General features: G+C 51.7%; 2 protein-coding genes across 2 annotated transcripts; one reads left to right on the forward strand and one right to left on the reverse strand.

Moving 5' to 3' along the window:
• Positions 1 to 3,329: 3,329 nt before the first annotated feature.
• On the forward strand, positions 3,330 to 5,389 carry T310_6474 (RNA binding protein (Arp); the record flags this gene model as incomplete). The annotated part of the gene is made up of 4 exons (XM_013470710.1): positions 3,330 to 3,485; positions 3,560 to 3,617; positions 3,695 to 4,401; positions 4,466 to 5,389. 4 exons carry the CDS (start codon positions 3,330 to 3,332, stop codon positions 5,387 to 5,389), a joined length of 1,845 nt encoding a protein of 614 aa, XP_013326164.1.
• Positions 5,390 to 7,166: 1,777 nt separating this feature from the next.
• Positions 7,167 to 10,674, reverse strand: T310_6475 (Nuclear condensin complex subunit 3; the record flags this gene model as incomplete). The annotated part of the gene is made up of 4 exons (XM_013470711.1): positions 7,167 to 8,471; positions 8,533 to 8,914; positions 8,960 to 10,151; positions 10,206 to 10,674. 4 exons carry the CDS (start codon positions 10,672 to 10,674, stop codon positions 7,167 to 7,169), a joined length of 3,348 nt encoding a protein of 1,115 aa, XP_013326165.1.
• Positions 10,675 to 11,282: the final 608 nt, after the last annotated feature.

The raw sequence follows: 11,282 nt of genomic DNA on the forward strand, positions 1-11,282 counted from the left end.
GACAGACGGCGAAGGGAAAAAAAAATGACCCCTAGACCAGGGCGGGATCGAACCGCCGATCTTCGCATCACATCATACGGAATCACCCGCTGGGGGCGAGTTCCATATAAGAGCGATATGCTAACCACTGCACCACTGGTCTAAGTTTCAACAGAGTTTTGCATACGTCTAATATTTCTGTAACCCTCGTTATGGTATTAGGATGTCTCCGAGCTCTTCGCTTGTTGTTCTTCTACGAGTCTTTTTCCGTTTTATATGACTCGCTGGTGATGGAGTTAGATTGTCTAAAATAAATTCTAATGATCTAAATGGTTTAACACACGGTTTTTTATTTATCTTTTTTTTTGTCTCTCCATTTGGCTTTTTTTTTTCAAGCGCGCATTGGTCCTGTCGGGAGGAACATCAATATGGATGTCTCCTCCAAAAAAAAATAAAATCTTACAGCACTCATCAGGCCTTAGAGGCTTACTTTATTGAGGTCGACTGTGATGGACTGTACTTATCTGGCCTTTAATCTGCGATAACGCTGCCTCTCTGCCTCTTGCAAATACAGACATCCCACTCCTCAAGAGAATCAAATATTTTCTGATATCTACTCCGCAGTATCCAGACGTACAATTTGAGGTGGTTCTCATGTACCGTCCCAATAATGCAACACAGAGAAAGTCCATTGTTACCAACACGTTCATTAAAAGGGAAAGAAGTGATACTTTCCCAGTAATCGACGAAGTCGAGACAAGGGCTACTGTGAAATACTCCGTATGGGATAGCTCGAGGAATGGAACCACGGATGATTCCGGATGACCGATAAATCTGGTCTGACTAGCCTTTCTCTTACGACATCTTGGTATCAATGGTGCTGTTTGACGCGTTGCGTGGGAACTTGTCCTGTCACAGAATCCACAAGCACCGAATTGTACACGTCAGAGCTCTTGCTCTAGCTCCTGTTCAAAGCAAGAACTGGCCTGAGAGAAGCTCAGGTCAGCTGTGTTTCAGGAGCTGGAAGAACTTGCAACAGGGCACATGACTCCCGCCTTGATCTAGACGAGTCCATGACTCCATAGGGAAAAGGAAATGGTCACTATCAAATGATGAGAGTCATGAGACACTTGAAGTTCCAGAGTTGAAAGACATCCAAGCTACATAGGGTTAACCACGTGGAGACAGCATCAACCTATGTAGTTCTAAGGAGCTTGGGCCATCAAGCTAAAGAGGTCCCTAGGTCTGGATTTTCTGACCGTAAGAAGCTGGCACTGGCAAATGATACCGTGATGATCTGTCACGAAAGCAAGGATATGAAATCCGGGTGTTTCAGAGTATATAGACCATAATCAGGTACGCCATGAGGGGCTCGCGCCGCGTCATCCATTTAAGCTTGACTATTTAGAAGTTAGCCAGAATGAACAGAAGGAAAGCACACGGATTTCGAAGCGGTGATCATTGTTGACCGAATTGAATTGAAATTGTTTAGTATAGGATGACCTGGATGTAGAAGACGAGAGTGAGCATATTTAAATTTTTTTTTCCCGCCTCCAAGCTGCGGGGAACAAGTATGGAGTCATGGCTGCGCTCCTGACTGTGGCGTCAAATCTCAAAGGGTGATCCTTGACCATTTTCTCTATGCAAAAGATGCCTCACAATAATGACGTGTCTTTTCGGATGGAGAAGCTAGACCAGAGGCGCTGAGGCGGTCGATAATTTCTGAAATGCAGTCTCAGTCCACTTTCCTTTTCCCAACAACCAGCTCAGCGGGTCTAAGGCTCCAAGTTGAATGAGAGGCTCTCGCATCCTGGTAATGTTCACAGCCTTTTATTATCTCCGATTATTCTCCAGTGGCGGAGCCCACAACACGGCTCCCCGGTCACTGATAGAGCCCGTTTTCATGTGTTCCCGTCATGTTCCTTGCGGCTCCACTGGGATTGTCGGCAGGGCGGTACGAACTCAAGATGAATTGTTGGAACTTGGGACGTTCAGAAGCAGAATCGACAAAAGGCTTATCGTTTCCCTAGGCAGCTGCCTACCTGGTAAACTCGTAAAGAAAGCGTGGCACATGCATCAGTGGGGAACCAAGGCAAGGGGTGATCCGCCGAAGCTCTGCTCGTGCAGTCCGAGCTTCCAGCGGTAACGTTGGCGTTGTTGGCATTGCCCGTTGCGCCGTCTGCTGTCAGGGGGATGCTGCCTTAGGCCGCGGCGTGTTCATGCCACCATACTCCGTACGCGCCGGATGCTTCGTTTGCTTTATCGAAGGCGTACAACGGAGTCATGCAGGTCACACAGCGATGGCACCAGTCACCGGGGCCCTGGAAACGCGTAAGCCGGAGATGCAGTCGACAGGGACAGGCACAGCAGCAGCGAGTCGACCGTGGGAAGGACGCGCTTGCAGTCTCCAAACCCCCCGATCGGGTGGCTGCTCTGCGGCGACGAATCACCATCCTCCAAATGGGACGCTTTCTCTGGATGCTGACCGGCGCCGTCCACGGGTCATGCTTGCGGTTTTCTGATGCCTCTGCTCTTGCCTGTCTATTATTGTTATTTAATTGCCGCTCTCCACGAAGGAGTTTATTCGCAGCAGGCAAACTATAATCACAATGCGCAATTAAGTGGGAACGCAGCACAGTAAAAAAAAAGGCAGACTAATTAGCATCATTATTCAGCAGTATATTGATCATAGATTGATAATATCGATCATTGTCAACGTGCAAAGGCTGGGCAATGTTTTTCTTCTGTGCTTTTTTTTTCAGCCCTGCTTATACAAAACTGCCCTCTTGGCGTAGTCTCCATCGCAGAAGCCGCAAACTGATGTCGCCGTCAATGCGTGATTATTCAAGATTTTAGTTAAGCCGGCGCAAATAATCACCCGCCGGGAGATGGAGAGGTGGTAATTCGGTGGCAGACGGATACCCCGTCCACTGTGCAAGACTCATCTTCCATCGCGCAGAGAAACAAGACTTGCAGAACAAAATAATCGCTCTGCAAACCGCTGCAGTGGCCGTGCAGTGCCAACAGCGTGGGCGTAGCAGCCGATATCCCCTGGGCGGGCAGGCCACGGTTGTCTGTCGTGCGGTTAGGTCGCGGCCGTCGCTATCTCCTGCCTGGCGTCCCCCAAGCCCGAAACTTTTCCTAATCCACGGTCCACCAGCTTCAAGCACATCTTTTTCTCTCCTCCTCCCCTTCCACTCGCCCTCCATCCCTCCTCCCCCGTCCCCGTCCTTCCTCCCTCCAACCACGGTCACGACTGCTTCCCGTCGTGATCGATCTGCTCCTTCCGCAGGGACGTCCGTTTGCCCACTTGCCCTGCCGCCATTCCGGCCTCTCCCACGCAGCGAGAGATGGCAGCCGCCCCGACCACCACGCCGAAGCTGGACCGCTACATCGTCATCCACGTCGCAACGACATGTGACGAGCACGGCGTCTACGTCACCAAGGACTCGGCCGAAGTGATCGAGCTGGGATGGATCCTGCTGGATACCAAGACTTGTGAGGAGGTGGGTGATGCTGCTGTGCCCTCTGCTCTGTCCATCCCGCTGACCGAGGCGTCTTTTTTCCTTTTGCGAAACAGTTGCATCGGGAGAGTGTCCTTGTCAAGCCCGTCAACACCCCCATCACTCCCCTCTGCAGTAAGTCCCTTCGCACCAATCGCCTCCGCCCGTGCTGCCTCGTCGATTCGTGGTCAAAGGCTGACGGTTGGATACAGCGAGCTTGACCACCCTCACGTGGGAGCATGTTCGCAATGCAGGGACCTTCCGCGATGCCATCAACCGGTTTGATGCCTTCGCCCAGGAACACCTCATCTCCAAGAATCTCGAGTTCTCGTTCGTGACCCTCGACTCCTGGGATCTCCGCGTACAGCTGCCCCGTGAGGCTCGAGACAAGGCCGTCGTTCTGCCTCCGTACCTGCAGCACTCTCGCACCTTTGACCTTCGTACCGAGTACCAGAGATGGCAAACCCACCACCCGGAGTCGTTGCCTTTTGGTCCCAGCTCCCTGTCCAATATCTGCGCTGCCCTCGAGGTCGAACCTGTCCAGTCCTCCGCGCCAATCAAGCACAATCTTCCTTTCCATCTGCAGGCATTGGCGCCAGCGTCTCCGCGGCGGGCCATGGAAGAAGCCATCACGCTGGCCCGAGTCCTCCGAGGTTTGATCCGCAAGTCGCAGCCCCCTCATGAACATCCCGAAATCTTGACCCGTCCCATGGACGCAAGAGCGGATGTTCGCGCCTTCCTGGCAGAGCGCAGCAAGGTCCTTCATCTGAGCGGCCTGCCCCATGACACGACTCAATCGGAACTGGAGAGCTGGTTCACTCAGTATGGAGGACGCCCGATTGCCTTTTGGACGCTTCGCACGCCGGACCAGCACAAGCCCACCGGTACCGGGTTCGCGGTGTTTTCATCTCATGAAGAGGTACGTAATCGGTTGTTCCTTTTCGGATCTATTTCTGGTACTAATTTTATGTCTTGTGATACAGGCTGCTGAGAGTCTGTGCATGAATGGCCGTGCATTAAACGAGAAGGCCATCGAGGTCTCGCCGTCATCCAGTCGGGTCCTCGACCGTGCGGCCGAAATCCTCACGCCGTTCCCTCCGTCCAAGAATCGCCCCAGACCTGGCGACTGGACTTGCCCCTCTTGTGGCTTCTCCAACTTCCAGCGCCGTACGGCCTGTTTCCGCTGCTCCTTCCCTGCGGTCGGTGCTGCGCCCGACCCCATGGGATATGGAGCTTACGGCTATGGCCCTCCTTCCATGATTCCTCCTATGGGTCACCATGGAGCCCATGCCATGGGCCATACTCGTGGTATGGGAGGCAACGGTGGTGTGGTGCCATTCCGGGCTGGTGACTGGAAGTGTGGCTCGGAGGGCTGCGGCTATCACAATTTCGCCAAGAACATCAACTGTTTGCGATGCGGTGCTCCGCGCTCCGGGGCTGCTGTTGTCGCCGACTCTGCATTCCCGTCTCCTATGGACCCTCCGTCGGGCTTCGGAATGGGCCCGGGGTCCATGGCCAGTACTCCCGCCCCGGGTCCTTTTGCCTCGACTGCAGGAGGCTTTGGCGGTTTTGGTCAGCAATTTGGTGCTCCACCAAACAACTATGCCTTGCCGTCGGGGCTTGGAAACGCTCCTGCGCCCTATCCTCCCATGGGACAGGTGAATGCAGGATATGGCTCCCCTAACGTGTCCCAGTCTACGGCCTCGTTTGGCAACCCGGCGACCCAGGCTGCATTTAGCGGAGCGGACCACGCGCCCCAGTCCACCGCGTCCAACGGCAATCTCTACAGCACTGACGGATCCAATGATCCTTTTGCATTCCTGTCCTCGGGACTTGGTGGCCTCACCGTGAGTGACGATGCCCATGGTCGCAGAAACGGTACTGCTTCCAACAAGTCCCCAGCATAAACGCATATCTCCTTTTTTTTTGCATTTCCCCCAAGTTCAGTAGTAAATCTGTGTGTATGCTTTACCGTTGGCATAGGTGTGGATCGTGTGTTGTTTGACGCGTACATGTATAAGGAAATTTGGTTTGGTGCATTTTGGCAGGAAGGAGCTGGCTGGCTGGGAGCTTGTCGCTGATTCTCACGGGTCTTTTTTCTTTCGCATTTCTCTTTGTCCTAATTTCTTTGTTCCATGAGCCATCTTTTTTGGCTTTCTCTGCGTTCTGGTTCTTTGTTTTGAAAGCAGTTGTACGACTAGCCCCAGACACAGTCTGAGGGACGGGCTTTGGAGTGGCATTGGGCTTCGATCAATATATGCTCAATGTCCCGTCCCCTGCTGGATGCTAGTTCTCCCAGTGACTTTCTGCGTGGAGATGACACCGTCCTGAGACGGAAAGAGATTCGTTCTTGGAACGAAACCTGGGGCATGCAACATAAGTTCAACATGGCATGACATTGGCATTGGGATGATTCCACGCCCATTTCATCGCAATGATGAAGTGGGCAATCACTGCAAATGCTTTGGTATGGTCACGGAAAGGATACCATGGAACGGACTGCGTTGGGGGTGTTGGGGCATTCCTTTCAAGCTGGCAGAAAAGCGGCATGGTAAGACACACAGTATAAAAGAATTCTTGTTGGTCCATAACGGCTTCTTTGTATTTGGGAAAAAGTCGTCATTGTTGTGGGATGGATATACAAAAGGATGTGAGTGATAAATTGTATTACATTGGAGAGGGAAAAGGTTTTGTCCTTGGAAAGAAAATTTCCTGGCCATTTTTCATTCTTTTTAATTGTCTAAAATTGGGAGGGACAAAGACAGGCTGGAGGAATTGACTGACGGCTATTCTCCCGTGCTTTTTCTTTCTTTTCGGGTCATCTATTTCTGTCTTCTTTTACCTAGGTAGTTATTTAGTGCCTCTTTTTTTTTCTTCCCCCTTGACATAACAGATGATGCATTCTTTTTTCATCGTTCTTCATTTCTATTCCGTCCTTTATAAAATTATTTCGTTTGTTTTCTTTTCTTCTCTAGTTCTCTTCTCTTAATTCCACTCTCATGCCTGGGAAGTTAGTATTAAGCGAGTGAGTGGGAGAGCGAGTCCAGAAGCAAAGAGTAGGTAAAAGAACGAACAAATACGAATACAACAAGGATGTAATAGTTCGACATTCAACTGACTTTAACGCTCGTAGCAAATTACGGTAGTAGAATTATGTCCAGGTCAATTATCAACCTTGGTTACTGGACTGAACGGCCGTCCAGATATATATCTACACAGACAGCATCCAAGGACAGAGGACAAATAAAATATACAGGGAATGCGAACAGAAAGGAAGCAAGAAGACACTTATATATTTATCAGAGGAGAAAGAGAAGGAGAAATTTATATGTACTGTATATAAAAAAAAATCTAAAATTGACTACACTTGAAAAAGGTAAAAAAAAGGACAAGAACTACCTATAGCCTAGAGCCTATAGCTCACTCTCTCATTCTCTTTCTCTTTCCCATAGTCAATTCAAACCCGATGTGATATCATAAAACCGGTCCAATCAATATAATATTATCCGTAAGACAAAGAAACGACAAAAATCAAAACCAACGCGCCGTAACACATTAAAAGTTCAAGACAAGACAAAAGACAAGAAAAAAGAAAGAGAAAAGAAAAGAACACAAGCCAAGTCAATTGGGAGAGTAAAGAGCAGGTGGTTATTTAGTTATTTGTTGTTGCTGTTGTTGTTTTTTTTACTCAGGTTCCTGACTGTCCCTTTCGGTCTTGATGACCGTCCCCTTGCTTTCATCATTCTCGTCTTCCTCCTCGTCCTCTTCGACGATGGTGTTGTCGATCACCACTTGGACTGTCCCATGGCCGCCGACAACGGACGGCTCTCGTGAGGCTCGAGATTCGGCCGAAGTGTATTCGGTCTCTTCCGTACCGGCCCGCTCTCTGCGTCCAGCGTCTTTGTTGTCGGATGGCTGAGTTTGAACGGCGGCCAGAAGCTTGAGGATGGTGTTCTTGACCTTGACGAGGGCATTGCGGCCCGCCGCGTCGGGGGCAACTCCATCTTCGATGGCCTGGTCGAGGAGCGTCTTGACTGTTTCCGCCAGCTCTATGTTGGCAGGATCGATCTCCTCGCGCATGCTTCGTCCACTAGATCGGAATACATCTTCACCTTCAGGGGCTCGAGACCCAGCTCTAGAAGGGGGAGTAGGCGCGGAGATATAGACCTTGCCTAACATGGAGATGAGCAGCTTCTTCTCTTCCTTGGAGCACTTCGTCGGGCCGGTGCTGATCCCGAGGACGCGTTCCAGAATATCTTTGACCAAGGCCAGATGCACGTAGCCATGGGCGCTGGAACTGGCAGCCCCTCCTGCCAGGACATTCTCACCACCCAGTCCGACTACCCTTCGCTCATCAGTCCATTCCACGAGCATTCCGATAACGCCGGCCATGAGAGCCTTCACTTCTCGCTCGCTCGCGGTTTCGTCGATGTCGCCATCACTGTCTTCCTCGGCTTCCAGGGAGAAGAACTCTTCCGCCGCATTCAGCACGGCCCGGACCACCGGGACGGCAACTTTGCGCATCCGCTGCGTGTTGGCGAGACGCGAATGGCAATACACCGGGAAGAAATACGTGAGAGCCTGCCTCAAGACCGGATTCTCGCGGGTCCGGGGGTGGAAGTATGACACAATGAGAGACTGCAGAAGAGTTTCGATGGAAGACTCGTTCAGTTCCTTGATCGCCGGGGGAACATTGGGTCCCGAAGGTGAGAGTGCGTTCGTAAGCAGGAGCTTGGAAAGAGCCGTTGCCGCTGTCGCCTGTACGCTAGGAGGGGAATTGGCTTTAAGGGCCTTGGCGAAAGCCTTCAAGAGTGGTTTCTGGAACGCAGGAGGCGACACGGTGTCGCTGTCCTGTTGCGCGACAGGAGCGAGCAGCGAGGGGTGAGTGGCCAGCATGTCTGCGAGAATCTGCAACGCCGTCACCTGCAGTGCCTCATGACCTTTGTTGAAGCAGTGGATGAACAGAGTCATGTTCTCTTCTGCAAGAGTCTGGACAACGAGTCAGCATATTTTGTATCTCCTGAACAAACGAAGCCAATGAGAAATTTACCTTGTCAAGCAAGCAACACAAGCCCAAACATTCCAATCCCCTCTCCCGGATCGGAGCTTCGTGGCTCCTGACTGCGGGCACAACAAGGTTATTCAACATGGTCACCAAGTGCATGTTCTGCTGCAGGTTGGTTTCGACATTTTGAAGCATGCACTGCGCAATGTGCAGACACTTCATATTGATCATTATCTCTCGCAGGATCTTGGCTTTGGCTTTCTCCTTGTCAAAGGGAACCTCCTCGTCTGTACCTGGAGTCTCAGATCGAGAGCGAGTGCTCCTGGATACGGAGCTGGTGTCATCGCTGATTTCAGACTTTGCGGAGACAAAGCTGTCCTCAGTAGTAATTGCATCGTGGACTTCTGCAACAGCTTCAAGAACGACACTGCAGAATTCGTTTTCACCTGCGGCGTCTGGGCCACATACACACCGTAGAACTTCCACCGTTAATTTGGTACACTCTTCCGGCAGTTCTGGCACGGCCAAATTCTCCCTCAACAAGGAGAACATCTTCCGTCGGCCGACTTCATCACTGTAGTCTAGGGTAAGGGCGATATGAAGAAGTTGTTCGACCACGAATTCGATTTCCATTGTATCTCCTTCATTCGTTCCACCAGTCAGGTTGGCCTGCTTCAATTTCCCAAGGAGAGCCGAAGAGTATTTCCCTAAGAAATGGGCGAGAGCCGTGACCTCGGGCATCTTTTCGTCCGCTAGGTCCTCATACTTGTCCTCGTTCTCCACCCGACAGAAATCATTGAAGCTGCGTGCCAAGAAGGCTGATTCTGCGGTGAGGTCATCCCAGAATTTCTCATCAAACACGACTGCCTCTCGGTAGTCGGGACGGCCCTCCCAGAAGCTTCGCATTGCTTCATGCGCAACGCCACCCTCCATTCCGGAGTTGACGACATCAATTCTCTCCAGCAACTCCAACAGCGCCGACATGTTCGGTGGTGAGAGTTGGTTCACCGGCCCTCCTTCTTCTGGGTGATTCCCGGCACAGTCTTCGATCCATCGTTCATAGAATAGCTTGCCGGTCGCTTTGCGCACATTTTCATCTCGATCGCGCAGGCCCCATCGTAGGAGTTTCTCACGCATGGATAGGGAGAGATGTCGGAAATCTCCAAGGGTAGGCAGTAAGCGTGAGTAAAGCGCACGGCGCGTGGCAGCGTCCAGGTCCCGGGCTCGTTCCAGGAGATAGGGAAGAGTAGCGGGAGTCAGTGGCAGGTTCAGTAGCAAAGTCTTGCGGACATCAGCGGCTGCATCATTCTGGAGGATATCGATCAATTTTTCAAGCAGTGCTGTGGACCCGTCATCGTCATCCTCGTCATCGCCCTCGTTGCCGACTAGTCGAGACAGACCCAGCACTGCCTGTACGCGAACCGCGGCTTCTTTATCCCGGATTCGCCTAAGAAGGCCGTGTCGAATCATACGATAAACTTCATCGTCAATCGCATCGAGTGAATTAACGATATGGGATATGATCTGAGTTGCGCGATATCTCACAACCTTGTCCTTCGCTGCCAGCAGCGGGACTATCGTGGAGGCAAGGTTGAAGGTAAGTCGGCTTGTGGGTGTTTCTATCTCCGTCTCATCGGCGTCGGAGGGGGCAAAGACTTCCGCATCTGTAAAAAAGCCATTAGCCTGGATGTGTTCTTAGAATGCGGTGATGTACTCACCTTTCTCAGAGGCGTGGCTTAGAAACAGTCCCAGAAACCGAATTATGCGATCACCGACCGGTTCTGTTTTCTTGACAGGAAGCACTCGAAGCATGCAGCGGGTGATTTCCACATTGAACTCTTTTTCTGCTAGGGTTTCCTCGCTTGGCGGGACATCTCCGCCCTCCTCATCCTGCTGGTCGGCTTGCTTGGGATCCTTTTTCGCCTTCTTCGAAGCTATGCCACAGCAGTGTTCCTGGATCTTGCGCAATCGCACCACGAGCTTTCGATGGCCGGTGGTTGAGCGCTGGGCGTCCGCAAAGATGGCGCAGACATCCGCGCGCAGATGCGGGGAAGTGGAGGGGGCGGCAGGCTCTTCTGGTATGGCAACAGACGGTGTGGCAGAAGGTGCACGTTTCCCAGATGCGGTCGACTGTCCCGATGCTTTGCGCGTTGCGGTTGAGGGTGGGGGCGCTGTACGAGCAGGCATGGTGATTGACTATCGTGTGTTTGCTCAACCAAATACTTCGTCGATCATAGGTATCGCTAATCTGTGATCACGGAGACGGTTCAGCGAGCGGTTAGGAGCAATCTCATGGGACGACTCCTTCTAGAAGAAAAAAGTCCCAAAGAAGGTTCAGTGTCGTCAAAATATGGGTCGTTAAAACTGTCGTAAGCGCTGATGGCTGCGAAGAGGAGGTTGTTGACAGCGCGGAGTAAACAAGCCGGACGGCCAATGTAAACAAAGCTAACCGGATGCGGATGATACGGCGCGCTAAGATAAGGGCTAGGGCAAGGCAGGATCGACCTATACCTTGTATTCGAGTGGTGCGAGAGCGGCATACTATGCCCCATCCTATGCAAAATATTGCGCTTAAGCTATTGTCTGACGCTTTTTACGCCGATTCTTCTCGATGCAGTTTGTTCTGCAGTTATTTGCTGCATGAACCCACTTGGGGATGCTTGCAGCCGCAATCACCACGTGACAGCGATCTCCGCGCTGACTAAGGCCGACAATCGGAAGCGCTGCGGAGAATGTCGAGCAGACGTCTGGCAGGACTCCCCACCTCACTTTTTCTGCAGACCATCAGGTCTTTG

Source organism: Rasamsonia emersonii, assembly GCF_000968595.1.
Source record: "Rasamsonia emersonii CBS 393.64 chromosome Unknown ctg1118621760413, whole genome shotgun sequence".
NCBI lineage: Eukaryota > Fungi > Ascomycota > Eurotiomycetes > Eurotiales > Trichocomaceae > Rasamsonia > Rasamsonia emersonii.